The 24,992-nt window shown below is 39.1% G+C and overlaps 3 protein-coding genes and 1 long non-coding RNA gene across 5 annotated transcripts; 3 read left to right on the top strand and 1 right to left on the bottom strand.

Annotated features, from left to right (window-relative positions):
* Window positions 1-478: 478 nt before the first annotated feature.
* Window positions 479-1,156, top strand: LOC107304747. The gene has a single exon (XM_040527015.1). The coding sequence runs from the start codon at window positions 569-571 to the stop codon at window positions 923-925; it is 357 nt and encodes a 118-aa protein (XP_040382949.1). The 5' UTR covers window positions 479-568; the 3' UTR covers window positions 926-1,156.
* Window positions 1,157-4,261: 3,105 nt separating this feature from the next.
* Window positions 4,262-5,440, top strand: LOC107304781. Of its 2 annotated transcripts, none has more exons than XR_001550837.2 (3): window positions 4,262-4,451; window positions 4,651-5,068; window positions 5,149-5,440. It is a non-coding gene; the product is annotated as an uncharacterized LOC107304781 (long non-coding RNA). The 2 variants fall into 2 exon arrangements; XR_001550836.2 differs by having other exon boundaries at window positions 4,262-4,898; window positions 4,989-5,068.
* A 5,780-nt stretch (window positions 5,441-11,220) lies between these two features.
* On the top strand, window positions 11,221-15,335 carry LOC102707702. Its single transcript, XM_006659504.3, has 8 exons — window positions 11,221-11,401; window positions 12,328-13,102; window positions 13,191-13,485; window positions 13,661-13,867; window positions 13,962-14,135; window positions 14,307-14,498; window positions 14,596-14,709; window positions 14,840-15,335. Exons 2-8 carry the CDS (start codon window positions 12,363-12,365, stop codon window positions 15,179-15,181), a joined length of 2,064 nt encoding a protein of 687 aa, XP_006659567.1. The 5' UTR covers window positions 11,221-11,401; window positions 12,328-12,362; the 3' UTR covers window positions 15,182-15,335.
* Window positions 15,336-17,865: 2,530 nt separating this feature from the next.
* LOC102707422 (60S ribosomal protein L31) lies at window positions 17,866-19,369 on the bottom strand. Its single transcript, XM_006659503.2, has 2 exons — window positions 19,216-19,369; window positions 17,866-18,238 (listed from the first exon to the last, which is right to left on the bottom strand). The coding sequence occupies exons 1-2, from the start codon at window positions 19,302-19,304 to the stop codon at window positions 17,959-17,961; spliced, it is 369 nt and encodes a 122-aa protein (XP_006659566.1). The 5' UTR covers window positions 19,305-19,369; the 3' UTR covers window positions 17,866-17,958.
* Between the last annotated feature and the right edge of the window lie 5,623 nt (window positions 19,370-24,992).

Here is a 24,992-nt window from a genome sequence, read left to right as displayed (position 1 = left end):
TAATCTATTTTGTAAGATATAAAAAGTTTATCACTAAATTATTGTTGTTTGTTTCAATCATTTCCTTTCCACAAATCCTAACATATGAATTCGACATGCGTGGTTCAATTTCGACAGAAACATAAATTTTCACCGGTATTCCAAAATAAATAGACTATTAAATACTCTATTCTTATTTTAATATATGATATAATTGATCTTTTGTCCATTCATCTTATTCAAAAACTTACATAATCATCATTTATTTTGTTATGATTGATTATTACTAATTATATTTTAATTCTAACTTATATTTTCATATATTTACATAAATAATTTAAATAGGACGAATTATCAACTGTTTACCAAAAAAGTCACCAATATTATCTACTACGATACGAATTACGAAGGGACTAGTTATTGTGGGCCAACTATACTAAGTTTTTACCAATTCAGCCCATTTAAATAGCTAAGCTCAACTAGGCGCAAAACCAACCTGGCCTAGTTTACGAAGCCCACGTCGTCTTCAGATTCCACCCTTTTTTTCTCTCTCCACCCTCTTGTCACACTCACACAAAGGAGGAGCTCGATGCCGGGGATCTCGACGGCGGCGGCGGGGGGCATGCTGCGGGCGCGGCTCCGGGCGGCGTCGCTCCGCCTGCGCGGGGGAGGAGGGGACGGCGCGGGGCGGTGGACGACGCCCGGGCACGAGGAGCGGCCCAAGGGGCACCTCTTCAACCGGCCGCCGCCGCCGCCGGGGGAGTCGCGGAAGTGGGAGGACTGGGAGCTGCCCTGCTACGTCACCTCCTTCCTCACCGTCGTCATCCTCGGCGTCGGCCTCAACGCCAAGCCCGACCTCACCCTCGAGACCTGGGCGCACCAGAAGGCCCTCGAGCGCCTCCAGGAGAAGGAGCTCGCCGCCGTGGGCGATGCCGATGCCGAGTGATCCGCTGCTCAGGTTCCCAAACTTCAGAATTTTCTGCTAAAACAGTTTGTAACTTTGTTATGTGTAATCCCATAAGTGGATTGGGTGAACCTCAGACAGATGAAAACTGTATCCCTGCTGCTGTTCATCTGGCTAACTTACAGCATGAGTCATGATTTGTACCTTCATTGTTTGCATGATGGTGAACATGTTATACATTTTGGGTGGTTTGCGGACGGATTTTTTTGCATACTTGTTGCAGCAGAGTTGTTTGTTGGCATCCATTGGCTTGTCACTCGCTCTTGTTCGGCAAAATGCTACAAGAAGTTAAGTAGTAGGTTATATCTCGACTAAACTGCCAAAACTTTTGTTAGTGTCAGGTGAGTTTTTAAAGGTAATTTAGTTGTTCAGGGAGAGTGATATTGAGGCTGCTTGAACTACAAGCCCATGGAATTGTGCTAGGACTGTGTTGCTATGGTTGTTGTCCTCCAGAGAAATGTTTGTTACAATGCATAATCAAATTTAGGTGTTCATATGAAGCTTGAATAATTTATGTGTTGAATGTGACCATTGTTGTTGAAAGTCATAGGGATCATGCTAATGCATGCATGATATCCTTATGACTTTTGTAGGGCATAAAATGATCCTGGTTTAACAACAAATTTGGAAAGTAATACCTCCCTTCTGCTCTAGGTAATGTATTCCTCAAAGACCGAATTGTGAAAATAGTATAAATGTATTTGAAAAGCACGTTCCTCACTGAAACGTGTGGGATATGTCATATGTTACATTAAGCTGTTACAACCTATTTCTCTCATGTCTGAAAGAAGTGGCGGTTCTTAATGTGCTGCGGCAATAGAGCATGAAGGTATATTTAGGTGGCTAAGGTGATAGCAATTACAAGCAAGTGCAATTTTCCATTTGGATCAAGGGTTAAACTACAAAGAATCAAACTGAATTACTGAATCTCTAAGTTGTTTGTGCTACTATCCTTCAGTTGTAAGGACACTCAATATTTCTCTTTCTTTGACCATTTATGGTCCTTCCCTGTTACAAGGCCCCTTTCAGGGTTGGGCCTGCCTTTATTCAATACAATAAGGGGTTGCTTACCAAAATGTTAAGGCTTTCTACAGGCAGCCTACCTGCCTATATTGTGCAAACTTTGGACTACAAGGCTGTGCCATATGAACATTTATTAGGGCTTTATTCAATATATATTCTATGATGACCCATGCTGTAATATTAGCCCAGTCAGTGTGGCTAAATTCAGATATCTTGGAAAGTTTCACTAAAATATTTAATGTCCACTCCAGGACTTCATTATTATATGCCCATGCTTAACAAACTATTGCTAACTTGTTAATTCATTTGAATAATGCTAAATATTTATTAATGAACCCTCCTTTTGAAACCTTCACATGCATGGTACCGTTGACGAAGCACTTGATTAGAAAAGTCTGAAAAGAATAAACCACTTACTTGGGCAGGCATACGCTGTGCTACTTCTTATCGACCAACACTTACCTAACATGTTACACATATTGTTTGCCTGTTCGGCTGCTACCTGATGCATTTTGTTGTGGGTGGCTCCATGTCTGACAAATCAGCTTTACAGTTGAGAATGTTTCAAATCTTGCATTTCAGTCTTGATCTTTTCCAACAGTTTAGACAATGTGTTGCACTGTTGCTTCTTCGTGAATAGCAATTCTTATCAAATCTATGAAATTTTCTCATGTAGTTTATTTCTTACTAAATTGTTCTTCATGTGGTGATTGTATTGTGCATCTTTCTAGTTCTCTCTCGTTTTCTTTCTCCTTAGCCCTTTCTGTAGAACCTTGTTTTTTTGCTTTTGGCTTTCTCCAAAAAGCCAACTAATGATATTTACTTGTTATCTAGAAAAAATATATTGTGCACTGAGTCCCTGACATCTGAGCATTATGTGGTTTTATTGGATTTGAACAGTGTCTGCATCTTTACCAACGAAGCATTTTTTACACTGTCACTGCAGCTTTTGATGTCTAGGCATGTGCTGCTCTTGCTCATGCTATGATTAATCTCTGTGGACACCAATGCTATCTTGCAGCTTTGCTAATATAAATTTCTTACTCTAATTCTCTAGATCTGTATAAACAGACCGTGCCAAAATTTCACGGATGCTTTTTTTTAATGATTTGACATATGAATAACTTCGTTGTTTCATTGAAGCTATGGTTGATGCTAAAATTTTACCAACCAAACCACTGAATGAATTCAAGAAGTCCTTAAACCAATTATTCATATTATTAGAATTGGCATTTTAGTGTTACTTCTCATAATTCTATGTGATCTAAAACCATAGGGAGTAGATTTTGTTTTGCCTGTGAGGCATGAACCAAACCATCTTTTTTTCCCCTTAATTGTTGGCATTTTCTAAACAATGTAGTCAACATGATGGGATGTTTCCGCTTGTTAGGGACCAGAAGCGTGGACATGAGGTGCTGGCATTTTGTTTAATGTCTAATGTATTCAAGTTGACATTGGGTAACTATAAAGCTATACTTCATTATTTTATTTCCGTTATGTTATGTAACAAGCAATTGCTAATAATAAACAGTCTAATACTGCACAACAAATCATCATAGATTTAAGTTAACCTGATCACCTGCATTTAAACTCCATTGAATATCATTTAAAATTTCTTGTGCACTATTCTTTCAGTTAATTGGTGAGAGTTTGATGTCGTGGAGTTTTTTTGGTCTACCAAATAAAGCTACACCCCTTCACATTTTGTTGTACCTTAACGTTACAGCCTTCAAATTTATAGTCCTTTGGAGGGTTTATTTAACTCTTCGATGTACATTTGTTCTACAAGCTTTTTTTAAAGTGATGTTTGAACTATGTATGAACTTTTTGGTGGCTTGTGTATGTCTACTTTGTAACTTCGTATGATTACATTTTCAACCTTCACATTGGCATCAGCTTTCAAAAGGGTTTCAGATCTGTAGCAGATACCTCTCGTTGCATCTTGACAAGGCACATCACCTTCAAAAGTTAGATTTGCAGTAACTTATCTTGCAAGATTGCAACTTTTATCCTAAAGTTATGAACCGATCTTCCTGTTGTGACACTAACTTCTTACCTGATAATGTCATTCGAAGAAATGCTAATTTATTTGATGACTAACATTTCATATATCTTTAATAATTTATAAGCTGAGTTACTCTCACTGATAGCTAATCTTCTGCCTTTTCTATTATGCTAGCGAAGTTGATTGATTTCAGTGATGTTATCCTTAGTGAGAATCCCAAACTGCCAGTCATAGTTGATGATATCCTTAGATGAACTCCAAAATGTGAGATATATCTCTTGTCAAACAAATGTTCTGATATAACATTTTCAGTTGCAATATCTTGCTGAAGAAATTTAGATGTGCAACAGAAGTTCCATTGCACTTATCTTGTTTGAATCACTACCCACAATTTCTGGAATTTCATCAAAGAAACATATACTTGGAGCCAAGGGGTGGATATAATCATTAGTTATGGTGCCTCAGGCTGCTCCATCTCAGGTACAACATATAATTCTGCTTTATTTCTTGTCCCCTGCTGCTTCACTCTCTTGTTGCCTGTTATGATTGTGATCCAACGGATATGTATAGCTAAGTTCTGTTCATCCCTAATGGAAGTAAATGAAACATTGCTGTCTCATCATCATTCAATCTGATGCATTACCTCTAATGTGTGTGTGTGGTCTCTTGGCCCTTTCAGCTGGTTGCCTGGTTTGCTTCACCCTCCGAACGTAACTCCAACGTGACTCCAGGTCAGTACATTTACCTACTCCTGTGGCTGTGGTTGTGACGTTTTTATTCAGGAACTAGCATGGGAATCAATGTACCACCTATGGGATTGATTGCGAGGTACTATGAAGCAACCATTGACATTGAAGCACACAATGCGAGCTGACAAGCTGTATACCAAAGCAATACCGATACGGTGGTTGTTGTTGGCATGTCCTTGTGAGAGCAGTCGCCTTCCTAATATGCTGCTAAGTTAGTTTTTTCTTTCTTTTTTGCAACTCCATTCTACTGATATGGCCTGCCTTGCAGCTCTTTCTATATGCCAAAACGGGTGACGATCAGCTAGCTGTATGGAACACCTGTCGATCAAAGCAAAGTTTATTTTGCAGGTATGACAAAATTCTTTTAGAAAACTCACAGTACAGGTATAATTCCATTATAAAAAAGGGGTATAATTCCATGTGTGTAGACATCCTTTTCCAAAGCCTCTTTGTTCAGGATGAAAGAGACATATTCATACAGCATGGAAATGAAAACTGAAAAGGGTCTCTCACCGACCGTTAGCAGATCCACTGTGTGGGGTTGTTGGATCCGCACGGACCAAAACCGAATGAGTACACATAGAGCTATACATGATAAATGTGTCCTCAAGGACCACATGTCTGTCTGTCTGTCAAAGCATGGTTTAATAATACTCTGTACGAATGTATATGGGATTACTGGTGACTGAACATCCTTAATGAGATTGGACTATTTTGTTGTTGAGTGTAATTCTCTGTTGCTTAATCTTAATGCCTGAGTTCTTTGGTATTGGAGGGCTCAGTTGAAAGGTTGGTTTTCCCGTACCTGGCGGGATTTTCAGTTGGTGCAGCTTCGTTTTTGGAATAATTAACCTTTTTGTCATTTTTAAAAATGACACTAACATATTTACCACTAGGCTCACATGTCATAGACATATAAGGATCCATGTGTCATAGACAACGGGTGACAAATATGTTATGTGTCATTTTTAAGAGTGGTAAAAAGTTAAATGCCTCTCGTTTTTGTAGTTACTACTATACGAGAAATACAACATACTGCCCATCTTATCCCATTTACTGCAAAGAAATTTTATAAATCTGTGACAATCATAATTGGACCATTGTCTGTATATTTAATATAGGATTCTGGCGTTCCAAAGATCCAGATAGTCGGTGAACCCCAATTCCCCAAAGCAAGAAGTTATTGTCAGTGATTGGCTGTCCTTTTTTAAAGAAAAAAACCAAACGATATACTTATAAATTAAAAATAATTTATAAATAAAACTTTTATAAAACATTTATAAAGTAAATGCTGAAAAATAATCTCTAACATTAACTCTAAATTTAAAGTTAAAAATTAAAATTTTAGCTTATAAACATAAAAGTGAAAAGATTAGACCGATTAGCATTTAGCAAACCCAAGGGTTCATTCACAACGTATGGATTTTACATGATTTTTAGTTCCTCCAATCCAAACAAGCCCCGATACAGATGCTGCCATCATTTCGCAGTTATCACTATTTAAAAGCCAAAATTTGAATTTTAGAAGTTAGTTTTGAGATTAATTTTATGGTTTTTTCATTATAACTTTTGTTTGAGTCGCTATGAACACATATATAAAAGTTTACCTGTAAATTATTTTTCGTTTGTAAAATACGTTTTTGTTTTTTCTTCTAGAAAGCGAAACTATGGAAGACAAAGTCCTTCCAAGACTATACCTTACCTTACTGTACTCCTACCACACTAATTGCGATGTACTCCAAATGTTTAGCTATACAAGGCCATGTTTAGTTCCTAAATTTTTTTAAAAAAATATCACATCAAATTTTTGGACACCTAAATAAAGTATTAAACATAGATGAACCAAAAAAAATTAATTGCACAGTTATGGAAGAAATCTTGAGATGAATCTTTTGAGCCTAATTAGTCCATGATTAGCCATAAGTGCTACAGTAACCAACATGTGCTAATGACGGATTAATTAGGCTTAAAAGATTCGTCTCGTGGTTTCTAGGCTAGGCGTGAAATTCATTTTTTCATTCGTGTCCGAAAACCCCTTCTAACATCCGATCAAACATTCGATGTGATGTTTTTGCCAAAAAATTTTAGCAACTAACAACCACCTAAGGCGTTCCCCTGTCTATACGTTCATGTATGGGCTAGTAATGATCTGTATACGGTACTACAGTAGGTAGGTTGCGGTGCGGAGCAGCAGGGAGCCCGGCCATCGTTGCCACTGCATGTGGGCCCATGCATCTTGAATACTCCGGCGTGCTGGCGGCCGAGGGCAAAAGCATAAATACACCAAAAATTAAATACTCACTCGAGTTGTTCCGTAATTCTTTATCTTGTCAGATAAGAATAAGAATTGAACTCTTAAAACTTTAACTATTAATAATTTTTAAAATATATAATTAATATTATAACATATATAGATGAATCACAAAATATGCTTTAATAAAAGTTATGGTTAAAGCTAAATTTAAAAGACCGTATTACCGTTCGAAACGACTAGAATTATCAAGTGGGTGTACATAATTAATCCGTAGCATAAGCCAATTCTGTGATACGCACGGCGACCGGTGGTCACCGACAGCTCCTCCCGGTTGCCCAGAAACTGCACCGGAGTCCGGTCACCTCCCCTTTAAGAAAATCAAAGAAAGAAAACAAGATCCTCCTCTCTCTCTTTTTTTACATGTCTGTTTCTTTCTCTTTGCACTAATGACTTGGCCAGGAGAATATGTTCTTCATCTTTCTTTTTTTTTTGTTGAAATGATAATAACAATTGGGATTGTGCTCTTTTAATTGGTGCCAAGAGAGAACGCATATTGGACTGGAATATGCATGCATCACAAGGATGGTAGGAACATATGCATGTGTGTGGTATGTTGTCCAGATCTTCTCATGAACACCTCGGGCCCACCTGTCTGTATCTCACATGCAGGTGTGCAGCATTGTAGTAATATTGCACAAAGATGCTTATTCACAGAAAAGGTTAATTAGTGTCACCTCCGTCTCAAAGTGTATATACAAATAATATTAAGTACGGTTATCAGTAGAGTAGGTAGAATTAAAATAGAAAAATGTTTTGTTGATTAGTAAAGAAACTAGGTTGAGATTAAATAAAGCGATGCTGTGATTGGTTGATAAAAAAACACAGACAGAGAAACTACTTACTCTTTTCAGTCAAATATATTTATCATTTAAGATAGATTTGGTTAAACTTCTAAAATTCCAAGCCTCAATAATTTCGTAAATGCTTAGGTTAAACACACGACAAAATAATACATATATTCTTCTCAAAAAGCACTACCATCATACCATAAACTTATTATATTTCATAAATTTATCTTAGCACAATATTAATTATCGAATTTTAGAAATTTGATCGAATGTTGTCCTAATAAAGACAGAGTACACTTTAAAAACTTTAAACGCTGCGAGTTGATATATTTTAACAGCGCAATCGTTAGGAGACTCTTCTGTGCTGGCATGTTGTACTGGCAGCACACTATATGGATCCAGATTGTCACGCCGTTTTTGTCAACGGCGTAGCAGACGGATGTGTGTAGTAAATGTGTCGCGTTGCGTGAGGTGGGGACTAATAAACAAGGATCCATCTTCTCGTAATTAGGTGATTTGGTGGTGAAGTGTGGATGTATGTCTTTTTGGCCGGTGCACAAACCAATTTTACTTTAAAGGACTTGCTGTTACGGCACCACGGCATAGACACGGCGCAATTACAAATTTACTATCGGTTTAAATCGTTTTTGTAAAACTGCTATTAAAAAATTATAAAATTATCGTCATAGCTGTCATTCGATTGATCTTTTTATAATAAAAAGACCAATGATAAATTTACAAAAGTTCCTATAAAGATATGTTTTTCGAGGACCAGACGAAATTAATTTAGACCCCTTCTTTTCCTCATGTGATCATGGATATGACGTATTCTCTTCGTATTATAAAACTTCCTGCCTTGTCTAGATTTATATTTATGCTAATGAATCTAGACATATATATATATATATATATATATATATAAAACTTATACATTAATATATGGATGAATCTAGACAAACCCAGAAAGTCTTATAATATAAAACAGAAGGGTACATGCTTTCTAGGCGTACGGCACCATTTTTTAAAGAAATACATGTAAGAATTTTATATTCGTTTTAGAACATTTTTAGTTTTGCAACGGCTAAATTATTCATTTATACCCTTAAGATTTATCACAAAATCAGACAATCTATTGTGCATTTAAAACAAAAGATCTAGGTATTTGTTGCCGCAGATTTATTGTTGCTCTCTGTCTTTTTTAAGCGTGTGTTAAAGGAGCACCACAATAAATATACATATGTGCGCATCTTTCATCATGTATTAAAAAAGAGTATGCATGTTTGCTGCGTGAATGTGTGTGGACGAACAAAGGAAAAGAAATGACATGACTGAGAAATATAGGGTCCGAATAAAGGACCAAAGTAGCATTTTATTAAAGGGAATGATGATCTTATCTTTAAAGGTGAAGGGAAGATAGTTGGGATCAAACACTTTCTTATTAATTTGTTCGTTCATGGGTAGTTGTTTATGTACTCTCAAAGCTGATAACTTGTTAAATGTGTATGCCCAGAAGAATTAATTTGTAAATGAAGCTGTGGATTCCTCTACTGCTAAATGCATTTAGGACTACTTACAAACGCATGTACTAAAATAATATTTTGATTCGTAAAAAAAAGAAATACAACAAAAGGAAAGGCACCATAAAGACGTGACATGTTCAAAGGTAACTCTATAGTTGATTCTTTTCTGATCCATTTTTCTGATCCATATCAGTAACAAGAACTCATATTATAGGAGATGTAGTCAATTATGGTCTCGTAATCAATAAAATAAAAATAATGTTTTATTATCTTTTTATCCACATATGAAAAAAAACTTTAATAAATAATACAAGTCGATATAAGCCAACTATCATAAGTAGCAACTCTTCCATCTCTTCTCTTTTCTCCATATCATCGTATTTACTTACGTGACAACGAAGAGAGTTAACTAATAAATAATTTTGTACATGTCCTTTAGATAAATGAGTTAAGAATGATTAACATAACAAACATAAAATATTTTTTACCAAAACAATTGAAATGAAAATATAATAAAGTAGTGAGACAAAAAGGAGAGGAGGAAAGCATGCGCCTACCCAAGACAGAATTAGAGTGCACCCTTTTTTAATCCCCACAGACCAACGTGCAACAAAGGTAAACAGTACGCACCTAAGCACCGCACAAAATCACGTCCAAAGTGCACTTAATTTCAGACCATGGCATAGCACACAAATTATTTCCTCACTTATTCATTCTGTTTTGTGGTAATTTTGAGTACAACATTGCTTACATGCATCATTAAAATTCATGCATTCCCAACTTTGATGAATTTAGGCACATCAAGATCCACGGTTGAGACTCTGGCATTTTAAAGCATCAAATAAATGAATTTAGCTGGATCTTAATAAAATTGGCCGGCTCTTCACGACGGCCCGGCTAAAAGGAAGAACATAAAATAATTTGTGAAGCTTGAACATAGATTTTTTTTAATGTTTCTAACAACTACAATGTCCAAAAAAAAAACATATTACACAAAAGTCCACTGATGTCACTTCTCGCCGGGAAAAAAAAAAACTAAAATGAGTTCCTGAGAGGTTTCGCTAGATGTAGTTAGACTCGTTCCAAAATGTGCATAAGAAGGGATACAAATATATTTTTGGTAGATATATTCAGATTCGTATAAAAATAAAATCACGCCACACTTACAGGTGAAGAGGTTTAATCTTCCAAACCTGGGTAGTTATTTCACTCTTTACATATCATTCATTATATGGTAGTTATATGTTAGTTAGGATGTAACTACGTTATATTTCATTATACTCTAGCTTTTCCAAAATGTAATCGTTTATATAATCTGATACTACATTGTAAACGTTGCTAGCCTACTCACAACCCTCGATCATTTCCATTTAAAGTCCTTGCTATTTTATCCCATCTACCACCCCACCACTATTTATTTTTATTTATTAAAAGATATTATAATAATTCTTCTTAACATTAATCCCTATAAAACCACCTAAAAATATTTATATTTAAAACAAAATTAATAGTTATCACATCCGTCCTAAAATATATGCGCTTCTAGGTTTATATTTTGATATTAGGTTTAAATCCAAAAGTACCGTGAACGACAGAAAAACAATCGGTACCATAAATAATAAAAAATATTTATATTTTGATACAAGATTTAAATCCAGCCTCCCTTATTTTTTTTTCTTTTATGACGTAAGGAATACCACATTTTTTAATTATATTTAAGTGAAAACCGGTTACAAACAAACGCGGCGTGCACCACCCGGTGAGCGGACTCGCCCGCCCCTCGCGAGTGGAAAACACACTCGAGTCGAGTCGAGTCCCATATAACCCCCAACCAAGCGCCGGCGACCACTCCATCGCCAGCGTAGCCCACCACCTCCGCCTCCTCCCGCCGCCGACGGCCCACTCCTCCCGGCCTACTACAACCGTCCTCTTGGTGGGACTGGAACCGCCCCGCCGCCGCATTGCGTCGTGTTGCTCGGTCGGTCGGTTGCCACGGCCGCGCCACCTCCCGCCGCCGCCGCGGGGGTGTGCGGTCTGCCGCTGCCCGGCGTTGAGCCAGGTGGGTGAGCGCTGCGCTTGTTTTTCTCCTCCGCAGCCGGATCGATCTCTTGCTCTTCTGGGGGTGATTCGGTGTGCTTCTTGATTTGTTTCTTCGCTCGCCGGATTCGATCTTGCTTCGCCGTTTTTCTTGCCGCCGCTTCTTGATTTGTCGGGAGGGGGAGGGGTGTTCGTCTGGAGCTTCGTTGCTCTCACTGTGACCAGGATCTTTGCTTCAGGGCAGCAGCCGCAGCATTGATTACCTTGTCTCCCGTACTGTACTTGAGCTCTCATGAATCATGATGAATTGGGCATGCGCAGGAGAGTGATTGGTGGGAGCTCCTGATCCGCATTCCTGCCTTCCGGCGACACTGTGTTTTCCATGAGCGTGCGTTCAACCTGTTTGATTCATTTCCTGCTTGTGCATTCCTTGTCGTCTACATGAGCAATTCGGTTGCAGATTAGGATTTTGGGGGCAGATGCGTGGTGCCATCTGCATTTATGACGGAATATCGTTCAGGCAACTAGTAATAATTTTTTTTTCTTTCGAGATGCTCTTTGCCATGCTACTACTAGTTGGTTCTGGTGATGATTGGTTTGTTTGGCCTTTTTTTTTTCTTGCGGGGAGGTTTCTTTGGCCAATAGTTATGATTTGGTTGCTACTTTTGTTTTTAATAATCTTTTTACTATCTCAGTTAACCGCTCACTTGAAGTAGTCTACTGTCAAAATTTTGATCTTTTTTTATGCGGAATTATGTCACTATGATATATTACACGTCCTAGTATGACAAAGTCTCGTTTTTGATGCGCTGAAAATCTTCTGAATCATAATTTGGTGGTCTGGATATTTCTTGTTTGGGCATGCGTTTCTTTTTATTATTTGATCGCCCTTGCAAAAGTTGTTGCAAATTAGAATGTTTAATCATTTTGGACTTGTTATTTCCCCAGGCATCACATTTCTAACAGGTTAGAAATATTCACAAATGGGTGCCAAAGATAATGGGGAAGTGAGAGATGACAAAGGAGTTGGATCAGATTATGAACCAGCCAGAGCTTCTGGAGTTTCAAAGAAGCTCATGAGAAAAGATACAAGAGAAAACAGCCCCCGCATTGCCAAAACCAGTGGCAGCCGTCAAGTTCAGAACAAGCTGCAAAATAAAGCTTCAAACAGCATTCAGAGTAGATCTCCTAAACCAAGGAAAGTAATTAACACTGCAAGATCTGTTGAAGTTAGAAAGTCAGATACTGTAAGAGTTCCTTCTCGTGCTCCATCAGAATTGTCTGAGGAAACAGATGATATAGTGAGCGAGGCTGGAACCATTGATGATAAAGGCAATGAAGAGGCCAAGGAGATTGATGTGCTAGATGAAGCTCCGCACTGTGACCAGAGTACTGGCACTGACGATGAAATTCCTGAAATTGAAGAAAAGATAGTGGATGAGGAGAAATCAGTTGTGTATCACAGGAATGAGGAGTTACGGTCAAAGATTGACAAGTTGGAACAGGAACTTCGTGAAGTTGCTGCACTTGAAGTTTCTCTCTACTCTGTATTGCCGGAGCATGGAAGTTCAGCACATAAGCTGCATACCCCAGCACGGCGTCTTTCTAGGATGTACATTCATGCATCAAAATTTTGGTCCTCTGATAAGATAGCTTCAGTGGCAAAAACTACTGTGTCTGGCCTAGTGCTTGTTGCAAAATCATGCAGTAATGATGCATCAAGGTAAAATATGGCCACAACGTCTCTACTTTAACTTGAAAATAGGCTATAAGCATCAATTTCCTTCAATTAAACTCTGCTCTTAATGTAGGTTGACATTCTGGCTGTCCAATACAGTTGTGCTAAGGGAGATAATTGCACAAACTTTCGGCATCTCGCACCAATCGCCTCCAACCACTACAACCATCAACATGAATGGTGGTGCTAAAAGGCCTGATGGGAGATCGATGCCAATGCTATGGAAAAATAGCTCCAACGGCAAACAAACCAAATTTACTGGCATGCAGATACCGGATGATTGGCAGGAAACAAGTACGCTTTTGGCTACATTGGAGAAGATTGAATCGTGGATATTTTCTCGGATAGTTGAGACAGTGTGGTGGCAGGTAAAAGCTAGACTATATTCTTGTTGACACATGCATGAAACCAAGAGCACCCCTTGCTCCAAACTGGCAGCGCTAGTCTAGGGTTCCACAAAGAAATACTTTGCAATTATATTGTTCTGTGATTATGTCTGATTTTTCCATTTTTTCAATTATCTGAAGAACATTTCTTGTTCAGGCACTAACTCCTCACATGCAAACTCCGGTGGAGGGATCATCAACCCCAAAGGCTGGGAGAGTGTTAGGTCCTTCTTTGGGTGATCAGCAGCAAGGCACCTTCTCTGTTAACCTGTGGAAGGCTGCATTTCACGACGCATTCAGCAGAATCTGCCCCCTCCGTGCTGGTGGACATGAATGTGGCTGTTTACCAGTGTTGGCCAAATTGGTATTCTTTGACATCCTTAGCTTGAAAAAAATAAGCATTTTCTTACTCAAAATATAATTATAAATCTATAATGATGTGTTTTGCGATTTATCAGGTGATGGAGCAATGTGTAGCCCGTTTAGACGTTGCAATGTTTAATGCAATCCTTCGGGAATCAGCTAGTGAGATACCCACTGATCCTATATCAGATCCAATTGTTGACCCAAAAGTCCTGCCAATTCCAGCTGGTGATCTAAGCTTTGGGTCAGGCGCACAGCTGAAGAATTCTGTACGCAGCTGATTCAGTTCCTTTTAAGTGCATTCTGAAACAGTTTCCTTTTATTTACTCAACGACGATTCATGCATGGAAAGCTAAACTGATGTGCATAAAATCTAGACTACAAATATTGAATTATCGATGGCAAGTAACCAATTTATATGAAATAAAACGCATATGCAGATTGGGAATTGGTCGAGATGGTTGACAGATAACCTTGGAATCGACGCTGATGACTCAGAGGAAGAGGATGGCACTGACACAGGGAACGAAACAAGTGCAGCAGAATCAAAGTCTTTTCAACTGCTTAATGAATTGAGTGATCTCCTTATGCTCCCAAAGGACATGCTAATAGAAAAATCTATCAGGAAAGAGGTTAGTGTTCACGCATAGCTCCTGATGAATTGTCGTACCGTTATTTATTTATCTAGCAACCGATCTAGCTGTGTTTAAGACTTTATCTCTCTGTCAGGTTTGCCCTTCGATTGGCCTTCCATTAGTAACAAGAATCCTATGTAACTTCACTCCTGATGAGTTCTGTCCTGATCCTGTTCCTAGCGTAGTCCTAGAGGAGCTGAATTCTGAGGTGCTGTTTTTCTCTCTCAAGAAACTTTGTAGGCTTCTAGTGTTACAAACATTGTTTAATCAACAAAGATACATTCATCTTTGTAGTTGACATGATTCTTGACATTGACATGATTCTTGACATTACACAGAGTTTGCTGGAGCGATGCACCGACAAAAATGCGACCAGCGCATTTCCATGCATCGCTGCTCCTGTCGTGTACCGCCCTCCATCGCTACTGGATGTGGCAGAGAAAGTGGCAGATACTGGTGGCAATGCAAAGCTAGACAGGAGAGCGTCGATGGTCCAGAGGAGAGGATACACCAGTGACGATGATCTGGATGACCTGGACTCTCCCCTTGCATCCCTTATCGACAAGAGCGCTCCACATTCGCCATCCAACGGTATTGCACATTTTACTGCTCAAGGAGGAGCTTCCATGGAGAATGCGAGATTCACTCTTCTCAGAGAGGTATGGTTGGAGAGGCAGTGATCGATGGACCTGTACAAATCTGGAATCTTAAAAATGGTTGGGAGGAAAACCTGCTGAGGTGAAACCTTTGAGAGAAGCTGCTTTCTTAGCAGAGCCAGCTAACTCCAGAAGAATGGCTGCTTTGAAAATGCAAACCATTTCATGTACATTCATATACATAATATGTTCGTTTGTAGCATAATAGAAGAAAGTCAGAAATGAACTTTTCTGCTGTCTCTTGAAGCTAAAGAAATGCGATGTCCCCTGGGAAACGAATGAATGTTCTACCTGGACACATTGTGTAGGCCAGATTCTGATGCATGATTTGTCAACAGTTCTATTGTATATAGATAGATTTATTCTTGCCGACAAATCTGATCATGACTGAGAGACACTTACGTGTGAGCTGTTTCCACTTTCCACTGGTATTAACATATCACAATGCAAGTGACGGCCCAACAAAAAATTCAGTCCTCGTCAACATTTCATCAGACGGCCGCCCATCGATGGCGACTCGCCACCTGCATTCACTACTGTTTAACGCGTTGCTGAGCTGATGCTGGTCATGTTTTCACTACTGCAACTCCATGTTTTTCTTTTATCACATTAGTGATGATCTACTTGATGTTTTTGGCATTTTGATCGCATTAGTGATGATATACAACAGTGTTTTTGGTATTTGATCACATTAGTGATGATATACAGCAGTGTCAATAATCCGTCTCCTTCTGGGCTTAGTAAGAACAACCAAAAGGTCCTAATTGGGCCAGCTTTTCTTGTGCATGTCCATGCTTGCTGAAAGGAAAAAAAAATATATACACCTTACGTCCTCAACTGTCGATCAAATTTCATGTGTCCTTTAACCGTAAAACTAGCTATAGCACATTTATCATCTTCTAATACCAACGCAAATCGAGTCGTAGGGCAGTATGGATAAGACTTTGACTTACATAGCTAGCTTATGTATCCTGATGGTTACAATGACGTGAAAGGGCATATAGCCTGATGGTTCTAAGTTCAAATCTCCATAGGAGTATAAATTTTAGATTGGGTAAGAATACAGTAGAACCGACATGTTGATGTAGTTAGGCTTGGCATCCTCCCTCTTGCCGATAATGCAACCGATGTTACGAGCTGCCCCCTTCGCCTTGCCTTCTCCTCACTAGAGGTGTCATTGTATGTCCAATTGCCTCTTTTGAGATTCAATAGAGGTGGACACAAAGCCATCAACTTAGCAGAGACAGGGTAGGTGACAACCCAGGTTGCGTTGGTCATCTTCTTGACTTCCTTTTTGTTGGTGGTGGTCATGGACCATGGGAGGTGACCTACATGTTGACCATCTCCCTATTCCAACATGTAAACCTTGTGCTAGATGTAGTCTTTTGACGCACTAAACCTAGAAGATGATTGGGACAAATCGATCACTAGAGCTTGGTTGGGGGCACGAGAGCTTGGCCTTCATAGGAGTGCGCTTCCATCACCACCATTGGTTGATGGGTGCATCCCCTCATCAACTCTCCTTATCTTGTCCTCTATTGCCACCTCCTTCGATTGACGTCATTGGCACTAAACCCTACTTATTAGGAGAGAGCAATGATTCTATAGAGAAGGGGGCAGGTGAGGGAAAGAAGAGAGAAATATGTGGATCCCATAAGTAACTCAATTTTCTAATTTTTGCTTATGTGCCATTTAGATATCATATGAAATGAGTATCAAGTAACAAATGCACAGCGGAGGGACTCAATTAATGTTGGTTTTACAAGCAGGGGATACTTCATATATGGTTTTACGATTTAGAGATACGAATGAAACTTGACCGACAGTCGTGGGACTCGAAGTGAACCTTTTTCTTGCTAAAACGGCCATGGACGGCCAAGAAAAAAATAATACAACATAGATGCATGAATGGGTTTTATGTGACGAATAATTGCATCTGGATGTAACCATACTAATGTACTATTACGGTTAACGGCCATGTTCCGTGGCATCAATTGGTACCATCCGAATTTTGGTATTATGACACTGATTTTCGATTACCTCCAAGGTTCACTGCATGGTTGAAAACTTAGAACATAGGGTTATCCACAAAGTAACATAAATCTATAAGTGATGGCAAAGTTCTCCATGCATCCCAAAAAGACATCTTTTAACCATCCCATTTGTCTCACAATCAATATATATATATATATATATATATATATATATATACTCCCCACAAATCGAAAACTTAAATCCCACAATAAATGTGACCCGTCACTTGGCAATACTGCTAGGTTATTATCTTTTAGCCTCCCAGTTGAAGTCCTTGCGGAAAGGAGAGAGTACATCGCATTTATGATTTATTCCATAAGCCTCTGAGTATAACATGTAACATAACCCTTATCTCTTTGCTTTTTATGAGCATAAGAAAAACGCCTTATTAACAATTAAAAATAATTTATTGGCAAAACTTTTATATATGTGTTCTTATTGATCGAAAAACAAAAGCTAGATATAATAATACAATGAAAAAAAACCCTAAAATCAATTCCAAATTTAAGGTCTAAAACTCAATTTTTGGCTTATAAACATAAGCATAAGCAAAAAAAGATGGAGAGCTTATATCTCAGAATACCAGAGCTTATATCAGCAGCAATAATGAACACTACACGATCAAGAAGGTAATCCTTGGAGTATATATGATGATAAATAGACAGCTTGCGATGTGCTATAGTCCAAAACTTCTGATTTGCAAAAAAAAAAGTTTGCTGTTGCAATTCAAACTAAACTCATTCTAGAGATGCAGAGAAGGTAAAAGCTTAATCCGTTTCGTCAACAACCTTGGTTCCCAGCCCCTTCAAACCCTCAGGAGGGACCTCAGCAACAGTGACCAGAGAGTAGAGCTCTTCTTTGGCATCCTCCTCGTCGTTCCTCTTGCGGGCAATCCTCACACGAACCCTCCGTGGTACGCTCCTGATCCCACTGCTCCAAATGTGCTTGTTGAGCTTCACATCAACCCTGACATCGGTAGTGCCCATAGCCTTCTGTGCGAACTTCCTGATCTCTTTGATGGCATTAGGCGCCTTCTTCTTGAATGTACTGTTCAACGTAAGAACAAAAACACCATTAAAAGAAGACACATTTATATTCAACATGAGTGAAATTTGCCCATAGGAACAGGTTATCAAGTAATAAAGGCATCATGTTCTGTTGGGTGAGAAATCACAGCACCGGACTTCTGAATGTTTTAATTAAATACCAAAATAGAATTAACTAAACGAAGCATGGTTAAGGGAAGATGCCACCATGACAAAAAAAGAATGCACGATAAAAACACTTACGATTTATGTTCATAGAAATACTGAAGAACATATTATGTTGAGAGAAATGCTATGGGTGCTACCAAAATTCAAAAGCAAGCACATTGAAATACACACAAAATTTAGCATGAAAATAGCATGAGCAAGCTGCATTTTCTTGGCATTCAGTACTCATTGTCAATTATCGAGCTTGTGCCACCAGTCCACCACCATTCAAGAATAAGGTAAACCAGCCAGTATATTAGAGTAAGAAGCTGAAACGAAAATTTATTGTGGTGATCAATTATACTGGGCTTATTAATAAGCTTATTGTGGAGCTCAATATATTGGGGCTTAAGATCTGCCACTCACACTGCCAACTAATTCACCTACGAGAATGCATCTTCCTACGCCAACTGAGCTCTTTAACTATTCGCAGCCGTAAGCATCGCAATTAGATTAACCTTTCGGGATGTTACCATGAAATGACAACCGAATCACAAATTCACGACTAGCTGCAATTCCGAAGAGCACTGAGATTGATATTGCAGATATTGCAGACGACGAGACATAGCTGCCAATCATTGCACGATTATACGCGAGAACAACGAGCGCACATTTGGCACCGTAAATTCAAATCTCACTAGGGTTCAGCGCACGCATCAAGACACGTAAATCATATGCGAAATGACAGCTTCGCATCTAGCAGAAATCGGGTCAGATCTCACAGTTCACGTAGCGGGGAACAGAGAAGAGGAGGAGGACGGACGGACGTACCAGCCATGGAGGCGCTTGTGGAGGTTGATGGTGTACTCCCTCGTGACCACCTCCTCCTTCCTCGCCGCTCCTCCCTTCTTCTCCACCATCTCCTCTCCCTCCTCGACTCGACTCACCGAAGCTCGGTTCGCTTCTGCTCTTCTGGCGGCGCGAGAGGAAAACCCTACCCCGCGACGCGGGGGGAGGCTTTTATACCTACCTACACCTCGCCAAGGCTGAAATGGGCTGGGCCGCCGCGTTTCGCGTGGGCTTTTCACGAGGGCCGCGTTTCTCACGTAGTCATGGGCCAGGCCCGCGTTTCACGTGTGACATGGGCCGTGTGACCGAGCTGCCCGTGTATGGGCCCAGGCGTGTTTGAGTCTGGGCCGCGCGTGTGCTGTGCCTCGCCGATTCGTTTTGCTCCGCCGATGCAATGGCAAACCAACCAGCCTAGTAGCTGGAGATTCTGACAACCAAAGTGAGAAATTATACTATTTTGGATTCTTTTAGGCACTAAAATCTTAGAATCTAAGCAAGGATCTAAACTACTTTGGGAGATAGAGATTCTAATTATATACTACTCCTTACGTATTCTCGTAGAGGATGAGGTGGACTTTTCGGTAAGTGTTGGATCATTCGTCTTATTAAAAAACTTATGTAATTATTATTTATTAGTAAATATATTTGGTTGTGGTTGGATTTATTAGTAAATTTATTTTAATTGTAAATTAAAATTTATATAAAATATTTAAATAAGACAAATTTTCAAACATATAAAAGTTACTGAATGAGTACCATTAGCTGGTAGAAGCTCCTCTAAACATAGATGAAATTGTGGCAACCACCCTAGCTTCATTCTGTAACCTGAAGAAAATATGGTGCATGAAGGATTTGCACATTACTCGTATCGTTCCTGGACCATGTTGCATATGTGAGCTACTATAGGGAACCTGCGTGGTTTTGCCCTCTTTCCTGCATTATTAATTAGTACATCTGTCCCAAGATATAAGGGAACATATGGTTTCAATTTTGTTGGAAATATAGGAAATTCTAGTGTACTACTTGTCCCCTTCACAACCATTTATTATTTATTTTTTCATTTGAAATATAGGAAATTGTAGAGTACTAGTACTTCCCATTTCCAGATATTTCTTATTTAATGAGGGCATAATATTGTTTTTAATTCCTCCTCATGACTCATTTGGAATGCAGAAATTTCACATGAAATAGTTCAGAGTTGCTTTGGTTTGGTTTAAAATATTTTCAAAACGGGAGGAATTTAACCTTTTCATATGAAAAGCCTATAAAATCCATATGTTCCAAAAATACCATCATTTCCCCCCAAAAATCCTTCGTGTTTTCTTTTAAAACTAGTGAACTCGATATCTTAATTTCTTGGTAAGAAAGTTTTCTTTACACTCCCTTCATCCTAAAATATTGCTAACTCCTTGGTTTAAATTTAAAAGTAGTACTACCTCCGTTTTATATGGTAAGAATATCAAGACTTGTCAAAATTCATCCATGGTAAATATATATAATTTATATCGACGTCTCATTCATTAGTATATATATTATATAAATTTAAACAAGACTACAAATTCTTATATTACGAAAAATAGGGGGTATTTTGGATGGCAGAGTATTTATTGAGGGATGATTGAAATTTTTTATTTTTAAATAAATAAATGATTTTATTACTACACCTATTATGTAAATATTTTTATCATCTGGACCTTTTTGCCCTGTCCTACTTCTGCCGTGGCAACAAAGAGTTATCACACCAAGTTTGACATACGTGGTAAGACTGCCATAACAACTACTCAAACTCATACGTGGTAACGTTATCTTACCGTACGCCAGGTGGAGGTGACGTGAATTTATGTGATAAAAATATTTAATTAATAGGTTTAGTAATAAAATTATTTAATGTTTAAAAACAGAAAAAATAGTACTGGATAAGCTAGACTCCGGTGCACTCTGCAGTTACCATTCTCGTGACAAGATTGTAACTTGGGGCTAGCTATTCCGTAGGGTAGAATCTACGCACGTGCCGCCCCAAGTCATAGCCACTAGCTAGCTTAGACCGGGGCACACCCGTGTGACAACATTTTGGGATCGTATGTCGATGCACTGCACTGCATGGAATGGGAACGTCAAACGCGGCGCGTGCATGTCCAAACTTTTCATGCATCGAGCCATCGATCGGTGCATGCACAAACTATTAACTGTTCAAACTTCAAAATGATTGACAGTTTTACCACGTAATGCAGGCGTATGGCTCGATCGTCGATATATCCTATGGAGTTGTCATAAAAAGACTTAACATACATTGAGTTAGCTTTTTTAAATAAAGAAAAAATTAGAGTAGTTTTCTGGTAGAACTTATCTTGTTATGATTCAATGAATCAGTTCAATTAAAACTAGAGCCACGATGATTGAGTCTTTGGATCATTCCCATGCTTTAGAAGTTTTTAAATAAAATAAATAGTCAAATGTATATAAAAAGTCAACGGTGCCGAATATTTAAGGACGAAGGGATCGAGTAGTTTCTAAGACTATTACAACCAAACCAGGCCAGCTAAGAGCATCCCCAACAGCTAATCTAAATTTGGTCATCTATATTTTTATTTAGATGATCATCTAAAACACTTTCATCCTTCATATCCATTTGTACTCCAGCAGATTATCTATATATAACATCCTCTATATCTATTTGGAGGATTGGAGAGAGAACATCTAAATATAAAGGTTCTCTTTCTTAATATGGATGACATCCAAAAATAGATGATGAGATAGATGTTCTGCTGGAGCTCAACTTTTACTCTTCATCCTGTATTTCTAGGATGGAGGATGGGATGAAAGAGCTGTTGAGGATGCTCTAAGAGCTAACTATCCAATCGATCCAAGGGATGGAATAAACCAATGGGGAGACAGACATAGCAAATCATAAGAGCATCCCCAAGAGATCATCCACATTTGATCATCCAAATGCCTATATGGATGGTCATCCATACAAGATTTCTCATCCATATCTTTTTTTAGTCCAACAAATCATCTATATTACATCATCTATATTACACTCTTTTATATTTTAGTAATATTTTTCAACTAACTTTATATTTGTATTATTAAGGGATATATTTTAAATAACTAAATTTTAATGTTGTTATGTATCGCTATAATAATTAAAAATGAGTGAATTTTACCGAAGATATGTTTAATGGTTAAAAATGTGCCAATATAAATATAATGAGCATAAAGTACACCAAACATTGTAGCATCAAACAAAATTAACATATTCTTTTCTTTGCTCTAACTAAATAAACACAGTCTCTGCTGATTTTGGTTGTGGGCGCAGGCAGCCAATAGGCGCAGTGACAGGCGAGCTAGCAGGAGCGGTGGCGGACGAGCCAGCCGGTGCGACGGCGGCTGACCGGCGCTGGCGAGCGTATGGATGAGCGGCGTGGAGGGTGTGCTGTGGAGTGACCGGAGGTGGGTGGGCATGCGGCAGAGCGGCGACGACGCGGGGATGAGCCAAGCGATGGCGAGCGAGCGGCAGCTGCAAGCTGGGCGACGCCGGCAGGGGGGCGGACGCGAGCTGGGCGACGCAAGCGGCGGCCGCCATCCTTCCAGATCTGGTACGCCTCCCTCCTCCACTCACCTTTGTCCTCGGCCGGCGACGACAGCGATGGAGGGGAGGTCGCGCCGGAGTCCACAAGGGAGCGGGAGCTTGACCTGGGGAGAGAGGTACGCTATTTCTGGGTTTTCTCTCTCCAAGTTTAGCAGACGCGCTAATTTTGGAGGACCCGACAGCGCTTCCGCTGGAGATCGATTTTTTGCTTCCGTATGCCAAAATCTGGATGGAGGACTGGATGGCGTGTCTACTGGGCTTGCTCTAATGCGTCATTTCATATCAATCCTTTTTTTTGGTGTTTCGCACTATATGCTAATAGCTCGCTGCTTGGACGTTAGGTCACAGTTAAGTTGAAATGCTACATAGCAACAAAACTATATGCATGTGTCGTAGTAGCCAATAGGCGTTCCTGGTACTCCACATAAACCTAGATAAACACAGTTCCCTCCAAAAAGACAACAGATAAACATTACATCCAGCTTTTCACCCAGTGACATGTACTGTACATATACTAACTAGTAGTAGCATGGTAAAGCTCAAGGCTAATTAGCTAGGTAGTACTGCACAAAAAAAAAAGGAACTGGCAGATAAGATCTTGGCAAGTCCAATTTGCTGTCTCTGCAAATTACAAAGGTAACCACATGATTTATTGCAAGTCCCTAATTTTTTAATAAGATATGATTAGTAACCTTCACAACCACAATTAAAGACTGCTAGGACTATCCGAGGGCCTCTGATAACTAAAACTATGTTTATAGCTCAATGCTTAGTTTCATCCTAACTAACATTTTAAGAGTACCACATCAGCTTGATGCAGTATCTATAGGTATCGCACTTGATACCTAGGTATCAACGTTGTGCATATAAGGATTAAATCTAGTATCTATGTATAAGACCTGATATTTATAGGTATTATTATGAATGTCTTGTTCTGTTTCTTTGCTACGGCAGTGTGATTGGATACCTCGTACACATCCATGTGGACTCCTTACATGGCATATGACATGGCTGGGCTACAAAATCATGGTGTTGTAAACAATTTATGGTGATATTGTAGAGGTACCAATATATTGATTTGGCAAAATTAATTAGTACATAATCCAATTAAAGAATGTAGCTAATATCAAACAGATTAATTGCCCAATCAGCCCACCGATACTTGGTGTGCATGCGCACATCACATCACGGCCAAATGGTATTGGTGGCACGATGTAAGGTGTATTCTATACCAAGTATCCCGTTGGATGGAGCACTACAAATTAATCTACTTGGATGACGGCCTACCGAATGGGCACCATGCGTGAGATTATGTTGAAACACACATCTTTGGAATAGGAAAAAAAAACCAAAGTCGTGTGATGCTCTTGACCAACTAAACTAGCCCCAGCCATTGCGCCGAGCTATGGAATGAGTGAATTACATGTGAAACACATTTTTGGATTTGGCTCCACTCAAGGACAAGGAATAAGTGGATTACATATATATCAGTAACCCATAGGGAGATGTAGTCCGTCAGCCTAATATACATTAGTATACATTAGGGATTGGCTCCACTCAAGTGACTTTTTTTTTTTGCTTGGTCGGTCGGTCTACTCCAGACTGGTGAGTTGATGGATTATGTGTCATACTTTTTAGAATAGGAAAACACGGTAGAGCCCTACTTCGTGGCCAACCGACTATACTGGCTTATGGCATTGGGCTGGGATACACAAATTACTCGCCAAATATACTTTTGGAAAAGGTAAGCCCCTAGAAACCCTACAACCGTACGGTGCCCTATTTTTTCTGGAAGAAAAAACATGTGTTGCACCAAAAGTTTGCACATCAATCACATTGTTCCTTGCTTCCGATAGGTAAAATGTATATGTTCTTCTTATATTATTCTCGGCCTTTTACTTGACTTCTATACTTATGCTATCCGAACAGCTGAATAATGTAAATATACAACTTTATCGCTTTATATTTGTAAAATACATTTAGAATCTTCGTCCTTCATCCATCAAAAACACGATCGTGAGTTTTACCTCTGCTTTCGTGCGAACATGAGGGCGATAGTGGATTGGTGATGTCTGTCATGACAAGACTGTAAGTTGGTCTAGCTGTTTCCGTCGAGTAGAATCTACGCACGTGCTGCTGCTGCTGCAGTGCAATGCCATGGCTGTGC

Source organism: Oryza brachyantha, chromosome 8 (genome assembly GCF_000231095.2).
Source record: "Oryza brachyantha chromosome 8, ObraRS2, whole genome shotgun sequence".
Lineage (NCBI taxonomy): Eukaryota > Viridiplantae > Streptophyta > Magnoliopsida > Poales > Poaceae > Oryza > Oryza brachyantha.
This window is presented reverse-complemented; position numbering and strand designations above follow the sequence as displayed.

Coding starts and splice junctions, on each gene's coding strand:
- LOC107304747 (XM_040527015.1), top strand. CDS start 569: ATGCCGGGGATCTCGACGGCGGCGGCGGGGGGCATGCTGCGGGCGCGG.
- LOC102707422 (XM_006659503.2), bottom strand. CDS start 19,304: ATGGTGGAGAAGAAGGGAGGAGCGGCGAGGAAGGAGGAGGTGGTCACG. Junction 18,239..19,215: donor CACAAGCGCCTCCATGGCTG/GTACGTCCGTCC, acceptor TACGTTGAACAG/TACATTCAAGAAGAAGGCGC.
- LOC102707702 (XM_006659504.3), top strand. CDS start 12,363: ATGGGTGCCAAAGATAATGGGGAAGTGAGAGATGACAAAGGAGTTGGA. Junction 14,499..14,595: donor AAAAATCTATCAGGAAAGAG/GTTAGTGTTCAC, acceptor TCTCTCTGTCAG/GTTTGCCCTTCGATTGGCCT. Junction 14,710..14,839: donor TAGAGGAGCTGAATTCTGAG/GTGCTGTTTTTC, acceptor GACATTACACAG/AGTTTGCTGGAGCGATGCAC.